Raw genomic sequence first — 24,157 nt, 5'->3', positions numbered from 1 at the left:
AGTAGCAGCACAACTGTGATAACTCAGAACTGAATTAAATAAACCACAAAGCAGAAGACTTCTCCTGTTGCACCATGAAATGAAAGAACTTGGGTTGGAGGTTTGTATTGTTTTCAGAGATTAAAAAAAAAAGAAAAAAAAGTAACTATAAATAAGTTTTGTGACAATATATACATATTTAAATAATTAACTTAAATATCTTACACCTACTCTTGCATAAAACTCTCCAGTAAAAGTGCACCATGTTTCTTTTCTCCAAAGATGTTCTGTGTCCTCCCCTGTGCTGAGGTAGGTCTGAAGGGAGATGTCTCAGATTCTAGGAAGAAAATGTGTCACTGTCATTGTGGGAGATACTTTATTGCCTTTCTTTGTTCTTCCATTTTTGCTCAGGGCTATGTACATCCCGGGATAAATCCTGGATTCGTAAGCATTGTAGTTGTTTGGCAGGAGAATCTCTTTGAATTTGCACTCATCATTGAAATGGGCCTGAAATGAAAAGGAAAGAATGAGAGAGAAGGAATTTTAAACATCAGGTGTGGAAATATCCTTGCTACCAGGTGTGGAAGGTGTGCTGTGGGCAAATGTGCAGGTAAGCCCCCTCCACTTAGTAATCTTTTGAAGTGGCCTCTGAAGCTTCAAACAGGACTCAGGAGCCAAAGGATCAATTAGCGATGCTGTGCCCGGGCCAGGCACGTACACCTAAAGATGGGAAGGACACCCATGGAAGGGACAGTCACCTTAACAGAGCTGGTGTAGGTAAGGCCCAAGCCCAGTTCCATGGTCCTGCTCATGGAATTGCTCCTGTTTATCCCATCAGTAATAAATTGCCTTAGAGGCTTCAGAAAAGTCAGAATACTGGCACTTTCTCATGTTGCTTGAGGAGAAAGAGGCATTTTATGTCATCATGGACAGTATTTTTTCTTCTTTAGATTTAAAATCAAAGGAAGGGTTTGGATAACTTTGGCTAATGGATCAGGAAAACAGATCTGACAGCAGGCAACCTTTCAGGGATGTGGTTTCTTTTGCAAGTACATACAAAGAGGGACAGGTGTTGCAAGTGTCTTACCTGGAAAGGAACAAATGAGCTCATCTCTTATTGTTGGGCAAAAACCTCGGGGTTTGTGAGAGAGGTCTCAGCCTGCCAAGCTGAACACTGCACTAGGGATTATTTTACCCAGGACACCAAGGCAGCAGTATCCCTAAGAAAGGATGCATTTTGGTGACTGATTCTGCCTGGCTTTTATATAAGGCAAAATCCTCCACAACAGGACCAGTGCCCCAGAAAATAATACTGGATACTTCATGCCTTCATGTGAAAATGCCCCAGTTAACTCTGACATAGTTTAGCTGTCCCTCAGCCCAAGTTTCTTCAGAGGACACTTGGGGAACATGACTTAGAAAATTCATGGGTGAGGAAGGAGAGCCAGGAAAATGAGTTTAAAACTATGCCCGTCATAGTCACTTGTGCAGAACTGAACTCAAAAGCAGGAGGACAGCTCAGCACGGGCAAAGATACACATATTGTCACCTCAAGTATATTTTACAAGATGTCTATCTTTTCCAATGATCCCATGTGAAAGAAGGTCTATATTGTCTCCTAATGGATCTTCCTTTTCATAAACAGAAGTTCAGACCCCAAGGATGCTGAACTGCCACAGGAACTGTCTGTTCAGCAGCACTGACAAAAAGTGATCAATAGTTCACTGATGCATCACATCATAAAGTGTCACTTGTGGGGGCCTGGCTGATCACAAGTTCAAGTACCCTCTGAGAGATGGAGTGAATGATTGCCACACCTGCCTGAGGCTGTCTGTACTTAGATATAACAAATATATGGACTAAGCCTAGCTTGTGCTCTTGCCACACAAATGATTGGTTGGTCTATGAGGTAGCCAATTTGTGCAGCCATGGCTGGTTGACTACAGTTCTTATGTGAGAACCAAGGAAGAATAATGCAGAAGAGAAGGTTTCACTCCAAAAACTCAGTAAGCGGTATAATTGGGCAGCACACCTTCTGCTGGCAAGGCAGGAAGGACTGCTCTGTGCTGCCTGACCCAGGAGTGGACAAGGATGGGGCTTGGCAGCTTTTAGAACCATGTACACATCTCACCCCAGCTGACCACGGTCCCCATGCCAGGCACACACTCAGTGGTTACTTACAGATCCATAGAGTTTGCCTTTGCTATTCATGGCCACGAAGAGTCCACTTCTGACACCAAATATGCTCACCACACCTCTTTCCACAGGAGAAATTTCCAGCAGACCTACACAGGAGACACAAAAATCAGGGAGACAAAAGGGTGCGCCCTGGATTGTGTGGTGACAGTGCTGCACCCACCCACAGGCTGCCATCCCCAGTGTGGATCCCCACAGCCCGGTACTGCTGTGGGTGGCCACAGAACTCCAGCCTCATACTCCACGTGCTGCCCTATGCCCCATGCTGGGAGCTCTCTTCATTTAGCTAAGTATCTATTTTTATTTTGCCCCCAGGCATCCTCTTGTGTAGACAAGGTTAAAATAAGCCAGAGTATGCTTAGGGCAAATGAAACATTTGTCATCATGCAGTTCATACTCCCGCTCCTGGATCTTATTGTTTCAGTTGGATATCAGAGTCGTGGGGCCACGGGGTTAAGTCCCCAGCAGATGCTTTTCAAGTTTGGGGGAGAGCTGAGCTCGCCCCAGCCCCTGGTCAGAGTGGGCGGCTCACGGCGCTGCGGATCCTCCAGATGTTGAGGCAACCCCGACACCTGATGCCTGACGGCGGCAAGGGGACAGCACTGCACTGAGCAGCGCCGACGAGCCCCTCCGGAACGCCCGACGAGCTGCTCCGGAGCTCCCGATGGGCTCCGTCGCCGCCCCGCTACCCCGGGCTGCCGCCACGCGCGGGGAGCCGAGGGGCACAGCCCTGGGGTGCTGCGGCCGGCCGGACTTTTTAGGGAAGATCGAGGTCTGCCATGCACCCACCCTCCTTTCGGGTCATGCCATTCTCCGGGGCAGGTCAGTCGCTCCGCTCCCGCAGAACTGCCCTCCGGCGGTCCCGCGGGAGCGGAACGTCTCACCTGTCCAGGCGCGAGGGTTGTCGCTGGCTTACTGTATCGATTCTCGCTGTGAATCCCATCGATGCGGCCGTCGGGCAGGACCTGGATGTGGAAGCCGATGCCCACATTGCAGTAGAGGCGCCGCAGCCGTTTGATGCCCAGGAGGTAGTCGCCGTCGCGGGCGGCATCGCGGCGCTCAGCCGGGAGGCGAGCGACGGAACGGGCGAAAAGAGCCGCGTCCCAGCGGCGCTGGCGGGGCCCCGCGGGGAGGCGACCCGGGGGCGACCGGCCACGCACCGCCCCTGGCCACAGCAGCCCCAGGAGCAGCGCCGGCAGCAGCGCCGCGGGGAGAGGCATCCCGGCTTAGGGGCGGGTAGCCACGGGTCGGCGGCCGGTCGCTCCGAAAATACGCTCTCCCCCCAGCTCCCACTTTATGCTGAGGTCAAAGAAGGGGAGGAAAAAAGAAAAACCAACAAAAAGCCAAACACGAAAAAAATATTTTAAAAAAGGACAAAAAATAAAACCAGAAAGCAAAGCGGAGAGGAAGGAGGGAGGGAGCTTAGTGCTCAATCCCCCGAGGATCTGCGGTTTCCCTGGGTTGGCTGCATGGAGAGGAAATCCCGGGAGCAAGAGCTTCTGAACTTGATCTCAACTCCAGGAGTCTTGTCTGAAGTGCTGATCTTCTATAGCTGCTCAGCCATAGCGCTTTAGCCCTAGCCACGATATTTATATATCCATGTGCCTTGGTACCTATTACATCACCACCTACCGCTGTCTGCTGCAGCCCTCCGGCTTAGCTGAAAGTCAAATTATCACCCCTAGATGCTTAACAGCTCTGAAACGTCTTGAAGGGAAAGGGTGAGCAGCACTGGTACTAAACAAGAGGGACAGCACAAACTTTCAAAAAGAAAAGGTCATATTTTACGTTCATCACGGAAACCTTTTTTTTCTTTTTCTTTTTCTTTTTCTTTTTCTTTTTCTTTTTCTTTTTCTTTTTCTTTTTCTTTTTCTTTTTCTTTTTCTTTTTCTTTTTCTTTTTCTCTTTTTCTTTTTCTTTTTTCTCTTTCTCTTTCTCTGTTTCCCCTCTCTTTCTTCTTTTCCCTTCATATCTCCTTTCTTTATAATTTTCCCTTTCTCAAATGCCTATAAATGCTCAAGCAAGGTACAAAAATCAAAGAACGCCCAGCACACTTTCCCCCCAACACAATGTATGACTACGTAAATCCGTGGAATTTCAGCTTTTTGCTGTATCCAAGCGACATGGTTTACAGTTTGCTGGATGCAGAAAAAAAAAATCCCACCATTAAAAGCCAAAACAGTTGTTGAATGGGAGGTTTAAGAAATGAAAAATTAAAGAACTTGCAAAAAAACCCCCAAAAAACCCAAAAAAAACCCCAAAACCAAAGGAAAGGATTAAGGTTCTAATAAAGAGGAAAATATTTAAAGAGGCAGCATGTGCTCAAAAGTTGCGATAAAGTTTTTTGTTCTAAATATCCCTTTAAGAAATCTGGAGTACCAGACATGTGGAGCTCCCTCCTGGTCACTGTACTGACAGGAGCTATAGTGACACAAGTTTATTCCAGAGCCTTGAGGCTGCCCACTTGTGCAAGTACTGCTGCACTTTTTAATGGAATGATTATTTTTTAATCTTAGATGCTGCTGCTGTGTTTTAATGATGCATTTGTTCTTAGGTAGTTGCATCATTTGGTTTAGGTTCCTGGGTATTTAAAAGGAGAAGTTTTGACCCCATCAGTTTAGAACTACTTTGCTTAGAATAAATCCCATATGTTTTGTCACCTCCCATAGCTTAAGCCTCAGCCCTCAACAGGTTTTCAGCACAAACAGGTGAGGAGATATTAGGACAATTTTGGAAGGTCCTGAATTAATACGAAAGCGTGTTTCGGGGGAGGGGGGAGAAATGGTTTGTGACTCAAGTTCTTTACAGCCTGAAGCCAGTTTAGTCTTTCACACCAGTAAAGCTCTCCTGCTGTTCCAGCAAAGGATGCGAGAGAAAAGAGAATTGCCCCAAGGCAGATGACAGCTCACCTAGGTGCGAAAATCTCTGACCCTCGCTAAACCTGAGCAAACTTAGATGATGTGCTTTTATTTCTTCTTGTGAGATGCACATACCACTGCTTTGGGAGTGATTGCAATCTCCTCGGTGTAGTTTTGTCCCAGCCGAAAACAAGTTCACTCCTCTGTGTGTGTTCAAAGACAACACAATGACGATTTTTCGCTATGGTGGTGAAAATGCCCCATCCCTAGAAATGTTCCAGGCTGGGCAGGGCTTTGAGCAGCCTGGTCGAGTGGAAACTGCCTGTAGCAGTGGGTTGGAATGAGACAATCTTTAAGGTCTGTTACAAACGTAACAATTCTGTGATTCTATGAAATCCACTGATATGAAATGCACAGGTATCTACTACGCTTTTATTTGCATCGTACCCCCCCTTTGCACCTGATAAGCTGAGTGGCTCAGTTTTGGATGCAGAGGCTGTGCATCAGGCAGAGACTAGGTGTTCCCAGGCTTGGAAACTGTCCTGCTCCGCAGGGTTGTGCTGGACACCTTTTTCTTCCCCAGGGCCCTCAGGATGGTGTGATCCCACCTCACTTCAAACTCTGAACTATTTGCTCTTCACAAACAGCAGCAGGTGAATTTGGGATTAAGTTTATTTACCTTCTGGGGGGATGAGGAAAAGGAGTGGCACTTCTGCTGACACACCTACCCAGCAGCTTCACTCCTGCAGCAGAGGGGTGACCCAGTGCCTGTGGCTGATGGGCCAGGTTTACTTGATCCATACTGCCACGGACAGCAGCTCTGCCTGGCCCAAAGCAATGTGAATGCTAAGCACCTTCAAACTCTTGAGTTAGGGATGTGCCCCGGAGGCTCAGCAAAGGATGATTTTTTCCATTTTTCCTTTGGGAAATATGGAAATGGGTCCTAGAACACCCTGTTAGGCTCCTATTCCATATGTTTGCAAGGTCAATTCCTAAAAGGTTACACAGAGCTCAGATCAATAAAGGATGCTTCTGAAGCTCCATTCTTAAACCTGCCATAGGATTAGGCATCAGTCTTTCTATAAAGGCCTCCAATGAACTTTTTGGAGAGGAGAAGAAATGTGTTTCCAGCTAGGAATGAAACAATGAGGTTTGGGTTTGCTTTCAAGCTGTCTGTATTCGTGTGTGTGTGAGCTTGTGTGCAGGCTACCTATGAAACCCTGGTCCTGCTGCTACAGAACCCTCTGGTCTTTGTTTGCACCTGGGAAAAAAACCCACAGGCATGGAGGCACCACTTTCAGTTTGCACCAGGTGTAAGTAACAGGTGGAAGACGCTCATCTTCAGGGTCTTTGTGCTGTAACACAGACACTGTCAGTCAGAAATTATTGGCACAGGAAACCATTAAAGCAGGATATTCCCCATGGAAGCCAAAAATCAGTGTCAGGCGTTCCAGGCCAGAGAGAGGAATGGATCCTCCAATGTGCCATCAGCTTTCAGGCAGTGAAGGGGAGTCCAGTGTCTCCAGATCATCCCATAATTAATTCTGTATCGAGATTTTGACAGAGATGGGACCACAGGGAAATGTTTCAAAGCATGGTTTATTATTTTTCTTCTACAGTCTCATGAAGGAGCAAGTACGTCTTCACATTATTCAGATATTCTTGGTTAGTGGTCACAAGTCTACAGGTCACAAGATCTTTTAAAGGTTATTTAGCCAATAAACTAATGTCACAAAAGAATGTTTCTGCTTTCACATCAATAACTAATACTAATTATACTAAAAACTAATTATTTTGTTTTATACGTCTCTGCTGCAGAGCAGACTTTTCTTAACCAATCACATAGTGACACACAAAACTACTTATTATACCTTAAACTTCTTATTACTTTGATAATTACTTCTGTATCTTAACTTTAAAACCTTTAAAATTTCTTACAGCTTAATGTCTTTCTATTCAAACTCACATTCTTACTTATGATTCTAAGTCTGGAAGGTCTCAGGTCAAATCCCCTGTCCATGTCTGTATCTAAGCTTGTATTTACAAGATTTTGAGAGCTTTCTGTGTTTGGAATTCACACAATTCTGAATCTTCCATATCATGCCATGTTCTGCTGCTATGTGTCCCCACTCCTGGTGAACATTTTCCCAGCAATAATTTAGATATTAAACCAGGTAAAATGTCTCCATCTCTGTATTGGCTCTCTTCCCTAAAAAGCTTATGTGGATGTCACAGTTCAGAAAGCTCTTGTTTCCAAATTCCTCTAGGTTTAAAGTATAAACAAGAAAGGATCCACGGAATTCAGATTCAAGCCTCATATAATAGATTCTGAAGGAAAAGGGAAAAGAAGAAATCTTTACAGCATTATTTTGCAATTGCACCAGCTTAGCAGCCATCCAAATCAGGCTCTGTGTCTGTCTTTCTAAAGGGATCTAGGTCCACAATTTCAAAATAAATTTACGTATTTATTAACTCCAGTAAATAGATGTAATTACCCTGAAAGTTATTGCTCATGAGCTTTTCTCCAGAAGGCAGAGAAGGATGGGGGTCTTTTCTCCTTTGGTCTAGAAGGATGGGGGGCTGTACTGGAAGGGGCATGGAGAAAGGTATTGTGAGGAAAAAAATCCCTTTTGCACTGTTTGCAGACTATGAAGATGCGGCAAAAAGGCACCCCACTCCCCCTTCACCTTTTAATTACAATCGTTTTGGAGGACAAGCACCCACTGCTCTGCAGAAGGGCAGAGCCTGGGAAAGCTTTCTGCTGTTCACGTCTGGCTGCCTCCGTGTGTGAGCAGGGGCTGCGGTCCCGGGAGAGGAGGCTGCCTGGAATTCTCTCCAGCTCTCACTGGGAGACCTCGGCCATGCCGCCTCTGCCTCCTGCATGACACACATACCCACACCCCAGCCAGCATGCAGAGGCGCCCCGTGCTTTTCTCCTCGCTCTGTTTGCAGCTGGTCTATTTGATCTCTGTGTGCCTGCACTGTTTGCTGTTGGCAGCGCCTCGCCTGATCAAAACCTCATTATCTCCAGCGACGTTGCTCTGTTCCGTATTGGAGAGGGGCAGTGGAGTATAGCAGCGGGCAGGCAACAAAGCTGACAAGAACCTCCCTCCAGTGCGTTTGGATGGATTCAGTGAGGGGACTGAGCATGGCTTGGCTTGGGATGGGTGTGAATGCTTCCAGCTGCTACCCCCTCTGCTGCTGGGGAGCTCGTGCAGTGTCACATCCCCGTGCCAAGCAGAAACCAGAGAGGACACAACTGTGACTGCCTGTGTGGCTCCTGTAGGGCTTCAACAGCTCAGAGGCCGCAATTCACACTTCCAGCTTGTGTCCACACTGCTCATGTACATCCACTGCTGCAGGAATGGGTGCCCAGGAGAGCTGGGAGATCAAGCTCTGACTTTCAGGGTACTCCATTCAGCACTGTGGCAGCCCTTTCTCGCCTGCTGTGCTTGATTTGTTTGCTCTGTATGGGTTGCTGTTCCTTCAACATCACTGCAGAGGTATGAGGTGGTGGGGTGGCCTTCTGGGAGACTCAAGGCCACTCACCAAGCAGCTTTAATGTGGGTCATAGCAAGCCATTTCCTTGTCCTCCTGGCATATGAACAGTTCTTATTGTGTGAACACATCCAGACAATCTATTACATCTTCTGCTTCTTAACCTGTTTCCCAGGTTGCTCCATGCTTTTCTTTCACTCTGTGTTGTCCAGAGCAAAAATTCCCAGCCCTACTGTCACTACTGCTCTGTATTTCCAGCAGTTTTCTTTGCTCAGTGGCTTCTCCTCCATTATCAGCTCTTCTGGCTACATGTGCTTCCTGTTATCCACTGTCCTCTCTCTTTTCCTGTAGCTATTCTACTCCCTCATCCATCCTCAGGACAACAAGTGCCCTTTGTGGAAGTTACATTCCCAGACATCACCCAGACCTTAACTGGATGGTGGGATGATTGGTGGAGATCTATTGAGCCATTGGTGGGTTTAGAGCTGGCTAAAATCGCCAGTGCACCTACTAGAATTATTTACTCAGTTCTCACTGTGAGATATGAATTAGGAAGAGGGCAAAGCAGGCTCAAAACTTAAAAGTTATAAAGAAAACTTTATTAAGAGAACTAAAAGAATAAGAAGAATCAGAATAAAACCTTCAGAACACTTTTCCTCCCCCCCTCACAACATTTTTTCCTTTCCCACTGACTATGTAGAGACAAAATATGTGATTTTGAATCAGTTACCAGCTCTACAATGGTCTTTCATCAGTTTTTGTAGGGAGAGGAGTTTCTCTTGTTATGCCCTGGAGACTTCTCCACAGAAACAGTTCTCTTGTGGCTTCAATATCACAGTGAATCTACTGCCCAGGAAAGGAAAATTAATGTTCACAATGCGATAGTTCCTCCCATGCCTTGCAGCTTTCCCAAAGCTGCATTCACAGGCCATGTCAACTTATGGGGTACTATTTTAAAGATGGGCTGTACTAGCATAAAAAACTGAAAGTTCGCTTCTTTTGTCTCTTGGAACAGAGGCTTTTCTTCTTCATCTCTGGGGCAAAGTTTCTCATCTCTCTCTGTTCAAGCTTATATTGTTCTTATTAGGTAACAATTTCTCAGCATCTACATGCTCCAGCACGAGTGCCCTTTTCTCATGGGCTGTGGGTGAATGCTGCATCCCCCCATGCACTTTATGAATTACTGGGAAAAAATGAAGTCTGAAATATCAAAAATATATCTTCACCATAGCCGTACAAAGATAATTTCAGCCCAAGACCAAGGCATCTCCTCAATCCCCTCCTAACTAGAATTTGACTTCTTCTTTACTGACCTCACTGTCCCGTGTTGTTTTCCTTACACGTCTTGTCCCCTTCCTTTTCCTGATTCGGGAGAGAACTGGTGTTTGTAGGTTCATTTGTTCTCAAGCTTTGTCAACTGAAATAGTATTTATGGAGTTCTGCAGTGCTGAAAAATTGATCTCATCCAGGTTGTCCATCGGGGAGATCGTTCCCCGTGTCTCTGGCTGCTGCTCACGCAGTCTCTGCCAACACCGTGTGAGCCGTGCGAGCTGCCAGCTCCACTCAGCTGTTTTTCTTCACCGAAAACAAGAAAACTGCTGCCATTTTTGTCCTTCTCTCCGCAGCATGGCTGGCTAAAAGTGGCTAAACAAAGTTCATTGCAAGCCATGATGAGGTGGAAATGGCCGTGCGCTGTTGTCCCGGTTGTGCTGATTTTTTGGCCCCGCAGTTCTGGCCACATGGTCACCCTTGGACCGGGCCAGGGGCGGCTGCTCCGGGCCCCCGGCTGCTCCTGGCCTCGGGGCCGCTCCCAGCCCGATGGAGCCTCGGGCCGGCATGGCCTGGCGATGCTGCCGGAAAAAGGACTGGCGGGCTCTGCCGGGAAGGGGTCCCGTGGGAAGGGGTCCCGTGGGAAGGGGTCCCGTGGGAAGGGGTCCCGTGGGAAGGGGTCCCGTGGGAAGGGGCCCGGTGGGCTCCCCAGTGAGGGGCTTGGCAGCCCGCTCACCACCCCTCGGGGAGCAGAAAATCTCGGCCAGGCCAGATGGGGCCGGCCCGGCCTGGCCACGCGGGCCGCGTGGGGCCGGTCCCTCCGGCACCCAGTCACCTCTTCAAACGCTGGAAGCCAAGAGATTTCCTGGCCTTGTCTGTCTTTAAAATGTCAATCTCACAGAGGCACACCTCGCTTTTTTAATGGTTTAATAGGCTGTCCGTTCTCAGAGCCAGCCAGCTATTGGTTTCTGCCAGGCGCAGAGGAAGCTCTTAACAGCTTCTCTCAGAAAATCACTTCTGTGGGTGTCTTCTTCCATCCTCACCAAATGTCAATTAATGCAAAACCAGCACAAGCCCTCAGGAGCACCACTAAAGTTTGTGTCACTGAATAGCAGGACTCAGTGGGAAGCCATTAGTCAAGGCAGATCATTTTGGGGGGCAAATGTGTTCCTGGGTTTTGTCACAGCCTCATACCCCTCATCCTCGTGTAGTTTGAACCAACATTTGGGAGGGAAGTCTGCTAAGAACACAGATGGAGAAATAGGCTCCAGAGGCGCCAGTTACTAATGTTGGTCTTCGGAAACATTTATTCCCAGCCAGTCTCACTCTTCAGCTGAAGCTCACATGCTGATACTTTCATACTCACTGCTGACATTTCTGCATGTGCTATTTTGTCCTTCCTTGTCCTGTGTGCTTTTTACCTATTGAAATTATAAACACTTTAAAACTAAAAATATGCATTTTTTTCCTTTTGTCAGATTATGACACATGTACTTCTGCTGATACATTACTTGGCACTCTGCCAAACAAAACTGGTAAAAGGAAACATAATAGAAAATGAGTTTTGGGAATCAGAGTAAGTGTTTGTTAAGCTTATTTTTATTATTATTATTGTGGGAAATAGTAGCTTAAGTTGACTTTTTGTGTGAGAATGTTTTAGCTGACTTTGAATGTAGCATAATTGGTTTATACCAATCTGTTCAACATGTGGCCTCTCTTGCATGAATCATTTTTTACCTGTGGCTAAAGTGAAGAAAACTGGCTGTTGTAAGCAAATGACGTTTATTGCTGAATTTTAAAACTCCCCAGCAAAGCACCACTTAGAACCTGTCAGAACATATATGGACACAGCTGTACAATCCATAACCTCTCCGAGTGTGCAGGAGACCAGCTTTTCCAGTTGACCTTTAGTGTCACAACTGTGAAACAAATCCTCTGCTTTCCTGATACCACCAATGGTATTTGCAGTGGCAACAGCTTTATTGTTCACTCTGGCACACAAAAAGCCCTAAAAACAGTTATAAAAACAGGCCAGCACGGCATTACTCCTGATGGAGCCAGCCAGAAATATCTGTAGGGTTTTGATGGGTGAGTTTTTGAAAAGCAAACTGTAAGCCATGAATTATGCACAGGTAACAGCTCTAGAGCTTGAAGATCAACCAGCATGGAGGTTACCCACTAAATTCTGTTGTGTTTGAGCGTAGTGACAGCAGTAACATGCCAGGTGAAATGTGTTTTATTCGCCTTCATTTGGAAAGCAAAGCTGAGAAAGTCTACAGCTGAGCTCTATAGCTGAGGAGCATATTGCAGCAGTGTGTAAAACAAGTTACCTGTCAGCAGACATGTCAGTCATCTGTCAGCAGACCTGTCCAAGGGATTTGCCATGGGTTTTGTTACTCATTCTCTTTGGGCTGTTGAATAACAGGCCTTGTAGATCACAATGGGAGCCAGTTCTCACTCCAATTCAGACCACACGAGTTACAAGTAAATAAGATTTGGATGAATGATCCTTGCCCAGAAAAATCCCCTTGACACCAAGAAGCCAGCAGAGATGGCATGGCTTGATTTTTGATTTAATAATTTAATTCCTCTTGCTATTCAAGGCCCAAGAGCAGCTTTACTCTAGTCCACCATTTTAGTATTAACTATTTTTTCTCCCATCTTTCTCACTTCACTGATAAAGCTTTGAGAGCTACAAAAATATCAGCATTACAGGAATTAATCCATGCACTTTAAGAAATGACAAACAAAAGAAAACAATAAAGGCTGCTCATCTCCTTTTAGATGCTTCCTCCAAATGTTCTCTGAGAGCACATTTCCCACATGGTTTGCTTTTGTAGGTGAAAAAGGGAGCAGGACCAGGCTCTTAGTTAATTTGCTCCATGAAGCCACACAGCCTCCTCAGCTCTCAACAATAAATAGTGAAGATTTTTAATTTTCTTGCATTTCAGAACACTTTTATCTTTGGACCAGCAGAATGTACAGTTTCCATCCTGCCAACAAGCTCTGCAGGAAGATCCCCAAGGAATTAGATGGCGTGGGACTGCTTGTTAATAAGCAGAATAAGATACATGCAAACTAGAAATGATCAATCTGAAGATGGTCTTGAGGAAAAAAAACCAGTCTTAAATGAGGCAGTCAACAACAGAATGAAGACTTTGGTATTTTTAATAATTTCCAGGATCAACCCATGATTTCCCTTCACTTGGAGCTCAGCCAAGTGTCCCTCCTGAATGTGTGTGTCCTACAAATGCTGAGTACAACAGCGAGGCCATTGAAAACCTCTTAGCTGCCACATCTCAGCAGAGCATGGCCCAACAGCTTTTCCCTGACATTTTCCCTTTGCTACCATACACCTGAAATAACAGGTAAATTATTGCATGCAAGATGCCACTGAGTTAATTTCCATGGAATTTCCCGGGATAATGGAATAAAACAAAATAAGCTGTGGCTACACAAAGTTTGATCCCTACCAGAGACACTGTTCTTAGGTTAGAGCACACCCACTGAGGATGATTATTTTGATACAAAACTTCACGTGTGTTATTACTGATATTAGTGGGAATGGAGGATGCACACAAGAGCTGCTGGAATCAGGACAATGGGATGGGAATGACACATAACGAAGGGAAAACTCCCTGCCCAGGGAATTCAGACAGTGCTGTGCAGTCACTGCTGTGCTATTTACCACGTGCTATATCCAGTCACAAAATATTCCACTCAGTGACACGGCCAGAAAAAGCCCTGCGAACCCCAAAGTCTTGGAGTCTTATAATAACCCCTGGAGCACACCCTCCTCCACAAAAGGAGCCCAGCAGTGCTCCCAGTGACCTGCCAGGGACACACAGCATGCAGTTTATTCTATATTTAAAGAGTCAGGCAAAAATCACAGGGGCTGGTTTCAGTGCTTTCATGGCCATCTAGCACTACTCCGGAACAGGGAAACGAATATTTCTGGCTCCCCTAATGAAATTTCATAATGCTGGAATGAGGTGTTACAAAACTATCTGGAGTTTTCAGAGTATCTATTTATTTCAGTGGTTGAAAACTAAATTCAGATATTTGTGATAAATTCAGATATGTGTGAAAAAGGATTCTGTCATTAAAAAAAAAAAACTTTCAAAATAAATCTGCCTTCTCCCCCCGCTCCCCTTTCCACTTTTTAATTTGCAAATTTATATTCCTGAGAGCTGCTGGACCAGCACAGTAAGAGGCTACTTGTCACTTGATGTTCAAATGCAGGATTTCAGAAAAAGGAAAAACATTGGAGTCATTCTGAGTATTTCTTGGATTGGAAGACAAAGTAACATAATAATGGTACAATAGTTCTTACTGTAAAATGCTATTTCTATTGATAACAACTCCATACATATTATCACTATCATGTTCATTATTATTTTTCTGGGAAAAAAAAAAAATCATTCTAAGACTTCAGTCACAATCAAACCATGAACAGGATGGAAAAAAATCAACTGCTGGCTGATTTGTAGAAGGAGGTCAGCTGAAAATGGTCAAGACATCATGCCAGGACTTCTAGGAGCTAGAGCTCCGTGTCAAAGCAGAGCCAGCCTTGGAGAGATCAGACTAATGCTTAAGGTCCTGTCAGCTGAAGGACCCCAGGAGAAGGTGGATGTTCACTGATGTGGGCTCTACCTCAGGCCAAGAGGGTGGATGGAAATATTGGCTCAGAACCTTTTTTTGGAGTGGGGAACTGTGGGCCCAGTAAAAATCCCACTGCCTGGGGATGGGAAGGTGTTGTAGTGAGCAGGAGCCAAGGAGCCCTCTGTGGTCCCGTTTGTTTGCCTGGAAGTCCTCATTGAACTGTTGCCAAAATAATTTAATAAAGTGCTATTTTTGGTAGCAGCGACAGTTTTCACTTTGAGTACTGAGAAGGCAAGAAGTGTCATCCTTAACAACAGCATGGGGATGTGTTACACCTACAGTCAGGTCTCGTCTTTTCCTTTCCCCCTGAAACTTTTCTGCTCTTTCTCACACTGGCTGGGGCCACTGCTGCAAAATTAGCAAGATGAAGGAGAGAGGAGAAAAGAACTGTGCTGGCAAGTGTGTTATACAATATATTTTGACAGAGTTTAGAAAGTTTCTCTCCACCCCCTCTGTCATCACAGTAGTTTATCTAAACTGCAGCAGGCAAACTGAGGAGTGTATATCCAAAAAACTACCCCCAAACTCCCTCCTGCATCAGCTTTGTATGGGCAATCATAATTCAGAACCATGGGAACAAACTTCACACACACTGTTGTAGATTATCAAATTAGCATCAAAATCCCACTGTTTTTTACCAAGCCTGAGGGATGGTTTGCAACCCATTCTCAACTTTCCTGGTACTTTCAAGTCAACATGGACACAGGTTGCAGGGTCAGTGCCCAAATACAAGGGATCGTGATTTGATCATGTTGGCAAACTGGCTTCAGGAACTCTTTTCTTCCCCTTCCCACCCCTGCTGTGGTGCTAGTCCTGCATCACCAACACTGTACTTTGTCATTTATGACAAAGTTGCATATTACTCTAAGTTAAATATTACTATGATTTGCATAATACTATGAGTTACATATTTCTAATCTAAAGCATCTGTGACAATTAGAGATAAGGGAATGACATTTCCATCACCTGCAGAGGAAAAAATGCAGAACACCTTTGCTCATGGACTAACCCTACACTGCTGGAGGAGCTGCAGCACCTCAACAAGAAGGTCACAAAGAAATCTGCCAGACACATTTAAAGAGCAATTTGGAATCACCAAATCCCAGCCAAATATATCTCGCTGTTGTTACAGGATAAATATAATTACTGCTATTATTAGTAGCAGCAATAGTTACTATTAAGGTTATTATTAGCCATAATTTTTACTGTGGTACCACTTAGGAATTCCCTCCGGAGACCAGGGTGCCATTGCAGCATGCTCTGTGTCGCTGTTACCATGACAGTTTTGCTCTGTTTGCCAGTGTGTTTTGGCTAGAGAGCCAGCTGCTGACTCGCTGTGCTCCAAGTTGCTGAGCAATAAATCCCAAACCAAATTCAGGACCAGATTTCTGCTCCAAGTCTCAATTCTGTGACTTGCCGTGGAGGCTGCTCCGAAACTCTGCCTGAGTCTGCCAAGTCTCTCTGCAAAAAACACCACTCCTACCAAAACTGGTGGTTCCCAAGTCAAGTTTTTGAAAATATATGTTGCAGGAAAGCACAGGAAGTGCTACTGGTAAGATTGACACTGGTGAGGGTTATTTGTGGGAAACAAGGAAGATGAGAATTATTTCTTTGCAGTACAAGCAAATATAAGCACATTGTATCAAGAAGAAGATATTTAACTAAGCAAGATGAGACAAACTTTGTGAAATGTTACATGAATACAGGTGAAATTTCCCTGACAGATTGTCTCAAGAGATCCATGAACTGTTGTCTTGGCTGTCAGCTTGATGATGAATGTACTAATTTTGCTAATTCTTCCCAGACAACTCTGTCATTTGACTTTTCTGTCTTGTAGCAACATATGAAAATGGTCACTGCACACGGAGAATGAATTTCATTGTAGGTTCACTCACGGTTATGTTCCCCCTTAAAATTTCCATAGGCTTCTGGTCTATGTGCCATACACTGAGCTGAAAGTGCAGCAGAGGTGTGTGGGGTGCCCTCAGCTGCTCACAGAGACCACGGAGGGAGGTTCAGCTGCCCCAGGACAATAGGGTGACACAATCCTCCCCATCCCCAGGACTGCAATCCATTAGCATCCACGGGTAAAGATATGTGAACTAATGGTCCCAAACCATTATATCTAGGGGGGTTGAAATCCTTATCACAAGAGCACCAAAGGTTCTGATTTGCATCTCTCCAAGTGTGGGTCCAGTAACTTCTCCATCTGTCATTGCCAGTAATCTCTCTGTGTAATCTTTCTCATACCTCTGTGCCACCAACATCCCCACTATAGGTGTGTTTTCTAATGGTCCACTTAGCACATTCAGAGGTCTCCCATGCTCCCAGCATTGTTTGATTATGTCTTTAGGCCAAGATCTGATCAGTGTTTGTACACCCTCTTCTGAAGCTGAACTGACTTTTCCCTAAGCCTGCTATTCAGCTGCACCCGCTTTCTTGTTCACAGGCACTCAAGCAGATGTATTCTCAAACACAGCAAACAGGCTAATGCCTCTTGAGTTTTATATTCCTTCCTGCCACCTCCTTTTCTTTTTCCTTGGCTTGTTGTGAGCACAACTGAATGCCTGGGACAAGCCCTTCCGCAGCCTCAAGAAGCCCTGGGAATACCTGTCAGTGTCCCACGGGTGACACCTTTGTTGCCAGCACAGCCAGGAGGTGCAGGGCCATGTGTCACACCGAGGGCTGGATCCATAAGGAGCCACAAGGATCTGCAAAGTCACTTTATGGCTTTTGGTCTCAATCCATAACATCTATGTTTGTTATCTTTTCCTTTTTAAAATTTCCCAGCACTAGCAGTTCTAGCAATTCTCTTTTCAATAGGTTTCCACTCTCACTTCTCACTTGAAGTGTCTCCCTTGTCCATAAAATCAACTCTGGAGAGATGAACCATCCTGACAGGTTTGTGACTGTGTGGAGCCACATGAGTTTGTGACCCACTGCGTGTATCCCTTACCTACCAAAACACAGAGATCTCAATCTGAAAGGACCTACTTAGAAATACAGATTAATTGAAAGTACAACTAGAATTTGGTTTTAGATTCTAATTTAACACATACTCAGCCTTTATTAAGGCTAATCACAAAATTTATCTGTCTCTTCACACTAAACTCTTTACGTTGAAGGGACTTCTGTCCTTGAGCAGGTTTTATCTGATTAAATATTGATACATATGTACCATGAAACAGGCAGAAAAAATGGTACATTTATTTAAAAGATGATGAGCATTCAGACTTATCTTTTGTGATCACGTGAAAACAGCAATCCTTGGTCTCCTCCTTTGGCCATCTTGGCAATAGCTTTCTGAGAACCCTCTCCATCACTGCCAGAAGGCTCTCACAGCTCACAGATGTCATGGCCAAACTCCTGAGAGAGACTGAAATTGTCTTCTTTAATTTTGTCTTCATATTGTCTTCTTGAAACATATCCAGTGCCTTCTTGAAAAAAAAAAAAAAAAAAAAAAAAGATACTGAGAAAAACAATTCTCTAACATTTCTGTGTTGTTCAAATGCTGTGGACATGGTGTGAGGCATCACAAGATCCTGCAGTGTAAGGCACTGCTCTGAACAGCTCACAAGCTTGCTTGGTGCTGATGTAAAACAGCCGTTTCACACATTTTTAGCAAAGTAGTACTGCTCATGGCAAAGGTAAACCCATTAAAAACAAATAAATCCAGAAGATGTTTATGCCAATCAAAAATAGTCATATTGGTGTTCACACTCTGGCATTTTAATACTTGAATCTTTATTTTGTAAAAGAAAAGAAAAAAAATTAAAACATATTTCACTAGTAAATTATTTATATCATGTGGAGTAAAAATATCTCTGGACCATAAGGAAAAATTTGTGATGTTTTATTTGAGCTGGAAATCAGTGTAACAATTAAGGCTTCCATCTCAGGTTCCAGGGAAGCATCTTTCTTCCATTGCATTTTATTCTGTCCCTCCGATGCCAACTCTTATAAAACAAGACACCACAGGATTTAATTCTAAAAATCTAATATTACTGCCTTATGGTGAACTGAATACTACAGATTCCATCTTGATAATACTGTCTCATGGGATTCCTGTGTGGTAACAGAATCTCCTGGTATTCCTGTCTGGTAACCATATCTCACTGGATTTTGGTAGTATTTCTCCCACTGGATAACCCCAGCCCCACCAAATAAGCAGTCATAATCCTCATACTCTCTTTATTTTGCATGACATTATTTTGCTAATATCAGATCCTTTTCACAACTTTTTTTCACAACTTTTTTCACTAAATTGGAATCAGGGCTCTATGAGAAATGAATATGATGGAATATTTAGTTTATTGGACAAGGACGATGTTAAGATATACCTTTAAAGAAGCAATAATTGGAATGCTTCATAGCTTCATTGCCCTTAGTCTTTAGCCATACATGGACTAGAAAACTTTCTGTTGTTCTGAAAGTGAGCTATGGTATGAACTCCTCCTCTTCATGCCTGTGAGAGAAACCACAGCTAAACAGTTTCAGAAGGAATGTACTGAGCAGTTCTTGAGAGAGGTTTTAAGCTAAATCATGAAGCAGCCACCCAGCCTTTCTGTCCTTAGCCACTCTCCCTACCCAGTTCACAGCAAGCTGACAGGGATAAAATTATTGCTACAAGTCCACAAACACGCAGAATTTTGTTCTTAAAGTCCTGCCTGGTGTTGCCAGAAACTTTTCCAGCCTCTCACAGGATACAGGGTCACCCTAGGAAGTTAAACTGGGATATTCTGTCAGGAAAATTGTACATCTGACAGGGCTCAAACCTGTTCCATCACCCTGAACACTGAAAGTGGTTCAGGAGATCTGCTCTGGTTCACCCTGCAAGATTTCCAGGCTCAAAAGTTTTGTCTTGAGCTTTCCTTTGATTTATTTCTTGTCTCTAATGGCCCACTTTTGAGAAGATATGGTTGGGGGATCACCTCCAGGGAGGGATTGCTGCTGAGTTGGGACCCAGCCTTGGTCACTGGAGGGCAATTCCAGAACATTTTCCTATTGCCATGATCCACCTCCTGGAGTACCTAGTCCTAAAAATGTGGGTCGGATAAAACACTGATGGGCCCTGAAAACAATTATTCAGTAGGATTTGTATCACTGAGCTCTTGGATGTGCCAACAGACATCTGGGCAGGTGTTGACCAGGTGGCTTTAGCAGAGCCCTGACCAGCTGCACCTCTGGCTCAGTAAGAGATGGAAGGTTTGAAACCCAGATGCTACCAAGGCTTGAAGCCCAGTGAAGGTGCCTGAAGAACACAAATGTTAGAGATGAAGGAAGGTAAACAGGCAACACCTATTAAACCATTGTCTCCTGCCACGTGTTCAGACAAAAAAATGGACATACGCCATTTTTCCTTTTCACAGTTGTCTTTCTGTCCAAATATAGCATTCACAGAATGCTCCAGAACTTACAGCTGTTCTGAGTCCTTTTTTGAATCCAGACCCTGCATCAACACCAGTATTTCTCTGGTTCTGCCCAAGTCGTTGAATCTCATCACACTTGGAGGTACAAGGAATTGTGATAACAATCTGTGGCAGCTTGATGTTATTTTTGAGAGGATTAATAAAGTTTATTAAACACTTTTTGAAGGTTAAAAAAGAAAATATAACTGACACACCTGATACCATATCTGCCAAGAAACCTTTATCCGTAAACCCTGGCATTTCCATGACCTTTATCTGCCTGAAGTACCACTGGAATTAGCAGGCAGGTGAGCAAGTGGAGGTCTTGGCTGGCACCTTGTCAGCCCCTGTAGTGACCGGGAAGACTGTTCTGGCTTTTGTTGTAGACTGGGATAACCAGGAATGGTGTCAGATCAGGGGCTGCATCTCTCCTCTGCTGCCTTTTAAGTCACAACTCTCTGCTTGGACAATGAACTGAGAAAACCATGTTGGAGCATAGGACAACAAAAACCTTTTACCAGGGGGATTTTGATAGTCTCTTAAGGGGCCATTCATGACTTTGTGGTGAGTCACCACCCCAAAAATACTGCTGGGGCTATTCATTCAACGGGGCTAGCAGTGCAAACTGGAAACAATCTAGGGAACTCTCATCTTCAGGTCAGTGGGGGCTGGCAACACGGCCACACTCTGCCTGGGAACGAGGGGCGAGACGAGAAACAGCACGGCTCCCAAATTGCTCTCATGCATGCTGTGCCTGGGGACTGGCCCTGCAGGAAGGGAAGGGTTTGTTCCATGCCCAGAAGTAGAGTTGTGGGTCCCTGTTTCACTGTGATGAGTATTTTTCTGCTTGAAGAATGATGAGACTGGGAAAGGTTTCTGTAAAACTGGGATGAAAAGGAACTGGGAGAAAGCTTGGGGGAGACGCATGAAAATTCCTGCCATCCCACACTGCTGGAAGGGTCAGGGAGTGACTTTAGTGTTTATCCTGTTTATAGCCTACAGGACCTTCTTAGGGTCTGAATCCCTCCTGCTATAAAAATAGGGGAGAATCCATAAAACCAGCAGTAGCATCTCACATATAGCACAGCTCCTTTCTTACAAGATAGGCAAGGAGCTAAATGCCTTAATTAGAAGTTCACAGAGTTATTTTTTGTGTGTTGCAGCCAACGACACAGAACATGGACTCCTGATGGAATACCAAGGCAGTAAATCAATGGAGGGTCTTTGCTACCGTTCATGAAATGCTCCAGCTGTGCTCCTAAGGATTATAATGTCAACAGAACCCTTAATTTGAATCACAGCCTTGCCTTCACTCAGGGGCCATATATTAGTCTTGAAAAGCAGACAGAGTTTCATTGCTTAGGGAAAGAATGATAAAAAAAAAGAAAGAGAAAGATAAGGAGAAAGAGAAAGAAAAAGAGAAAGAAAAAGAAAAAGAAAAAGAAAAAGAAAAAGAAAAAGAAAAAGAAAAAGAAAAAGAAAAAGAAAAAGAAAAAGAAAAAGAAAAAGAAAAAGAAAAAGAAAAAGAAAAAGAAAAAGAAAAAGAAAAAGAAAAAGAAAAAGAAAAAGAAAAAGAAAAAGAAAAAAAGAATTTCTGAGCTGAAAATAAAATGGTGATGTAGGGGAAGAACACTGAGGTGCAGCCAAAGGAGACACATGGTGACTTTCAGTATAAACCTCTAGAAACTTGAACTTAAGGTTCTTTCTCCATGTGTCTTTAGGATAAATTTCACAAGTCAAATTTAATTTTTCCTAATTCATTTAGACAGTGCTTAGGCACCTGATTAAGTGCTCAGCTTCAGCAAAGCCATTACAGAAATTCTAGCTGACTTCAGCCAAAGATCTGATCCTTACTCAGAGTATGAAATATATCAGGAATCACAGGAAACAAAAATGGATCACTTTAGACAGTGGTAAATTTGTCTGGATGGTAAATATGTTTGAATACCACTAGTGGTTATGTTTCTGCTTTAGGGCATGATCAAATCATAGAATCAGAATCCTAAAGCACCCTGAGTCAGTGGGGACTGGACTGTATTCCATCAGGCTGGATTCTCAGAAGCTGTGTAAAAGGTGCAGTTTTGCCTTAGCAAAACACTTGAAGATTCCCAGGAATCTTTTGACATTTAGCAGGTGTTCTCTAGCAATGATTGCAATAAATCTTAACAACCCATGTGTAAACAGGCCAAAAAAAAAAAAAAAAAAAAAAGCAGAAGGATTTTCTAATGATGACCTTGAAGTTGTTGACGAGGTCACAGTGGTAGTGTCATGCTGCAGTTTGCACGTGTTCTAACCTTCTTATTCCTACAGGAATCAGCTGCTGCCAAAGTATACATGATACAAAGTAGAATCTTGATTATCCAAAGCTCAGTCATAGTCTCTGTTGCCTATAATACAGTTCTATCCCTGGCATTTATTGCTTACACTGAAAAGTATCTCAGTTATTCAAAACCCTGATTCAGTGGCTGAACCCATTAAATCAATTTGCAATTAATTCAGTTGGCTCAAAACCATTTCCCCTCTCATAATTGTACTGAAGCTATGCAAAGATTTGCACAAAAAATCACTCAGAAAGGGAGAGACCTACCTTTGCTTTTTTTGGAAGCAATAAGGAGAAAGAAATCTCACTTAGCCCCAGTAGTCCTGAAACTGTTGGCGGGTTTGTATCTTTGCAGGAGCAAGAAAACCTCCTCTCTGAAATGCAGAATTATTTGAAAATGCTACCTTGTGCTACCATTAAGGTTGAAGAGCATCTGAAATACAGAAGGGCTGTAGAGCTGAGCCAGTTCCTGAAATGAAATCCTGGTTCTACTGCCCCATCTCCTGCACAGTCACAGTACCCAGTGGGGACAGCCTTTTTTCTTGGCTTAGCATTTGGTTTATTTTGGTTTATTTTGGTTTATTCTGGTTTATTTTAGTTCCTCACTAGTAGGTGTGGAGACTGTGCAGATCTGTGCCACCTCCTGCTCCCTCCAGCACCTGCAGGACTGTCCTGGGGCTCCTGCCCAGGCTGCTGTGATGGGCTCCAAGAGCCCCATCCCATTATTTCCTGGGTAAAATTCTCTTCCAGTGACACCTCCAAGTGCAAACATACATGTGCTCCCAAAGCTGAAAACATGGGTTTGCTTGCATTAAATACATCCCTGTTTTGCCACCACCATTTGGCCAAATAGAAAGTACAAGTTTGTTTCACAAACAAGTGAAATCGAAGTGTCACACTGAGAAGTGGATGATGTCATTGGTGTAAAAATATGTATTTTGTTTGTCTCAGATAAAGTGCTTTAGTCTTGCAAGTGTGTGCAGAATAAAAACCCACTGACCTTCACCTGGCAGGGCTCTCTAGGACAGTTTTCTAAACTGATTCTCTTTTTCCTTCCCCACCTGCCCCAGCTTCTTTTCTTCTTTCTCCTCCATCAGTCTCATAGAGGAAATGGCCCCACAAGAGCAACTCAAGGTGTAAGAGTATTTTTCTTCTCTCTCTTTTCATTTTTACCTGTCCATGTCTAATTCCGATTCTGTTTTACTAATGTTGCATGGAAGAGAGGCACAAAGTGTCTTTCAGTCTTTCCACAGCTCTTTTGCCAAATGTTTCACTAGTTTCTAAAATAAAGAATAATTATTCCTTTGCTTAACCATCATGTTCTTTACATGGAACATAACCTAGATTGTCTTCAAGATTTTTCAAGAAAGCAAACTCTGGTCTAACCTCTCTAAGGTCTTGTTAGACCTCTCTCACTCAATTCTGAAGAGCTTTGTTTTACCATCCTGGTCCCCTTCTGAACAGACAATAGAGATTCTTAGTTTTTGTGGCTATTTTTGAACACGTTTCTAGCAAAACACTTGAAATACAGCTTCATTTTTCATTCTGAACTGGGGAAAGAAAGAGTTAATCTGATCCTGAGGGCTTTCTTTCCATATGCACCACTGAAAATGGGTAACAGATACTTGGAGCAGACAAGCTATGGGACACAAATAAATTCAGTTTCTGCTGCTGTAGTTTTAGACCCATGTTGCCATGAAAAAATGTCTAAGGATTTAGGAATAATTTTCAGTTGGTTTCACGGTCTGAGCAACACATGCCTGTGAGCCTCTGATGTCTGCAGTGTAAACCAGGCATGCAGGGTCACAACACAGCTATGCTGTGCCTAGCAGTGTGTGTCACCTATCCTCTAGTGACACTGTCTCAGGGGACTTCTATCAGACTAGCTCATTTCTGGTTCCAAAAAGTAACATTTGTGTGGCTTTTCCTCATAGAAACACAGAAGGAAGCTGGAACCATGACTTGCT

At 44.0% G+C, this 24,157-nt stretch overlaps 1 protein-coding gene across 1 annotated transcript; it reads right to left on the bottom strand.

The window, feature by feature from the left end:
* Nucleotides 1–309: 309 nt before the first annotated feature.
* On the bottom strand, nt 310–3,395 carry FGF4 (fibroblast growth factor 4). Its single transcript, XM_058864427.1, has 3 exons — nt 3,092–3,395; nt 2,161–2,264; nt 310–486 (listed from the first exon to the last, which is right to left on the bottom strand). Exons 1-3 carry the CDS (start codon nt 3,393–3,395, stop codon nt 310–312), a joined length of 585 nt encoding a protein of 194 aa, XP_058720410.1.
* Nucleotides 3,396–24,157: the final 20,762 nt, after the last annotated feature.

The sequence above is a fragment of the Poecile atricapillus genome, chromosome 1 (assembly GCF_030490865.1).
Source record: "Poecile atricapillus isolate bPoeAtr1 chromosome 1, bPoeAtr1.hap1, whole genome shotgun sequence".
In the NCBI taxonomy this organism is placed as follows: Eukaryota; Metazoa; Chordata; class Aves; order Passeriformes; family Paridae; genus Poecile; species Poecile atricapillus.
This window is presented reverse-complemented; position numbering and strand designations above follow the sequence as displayed.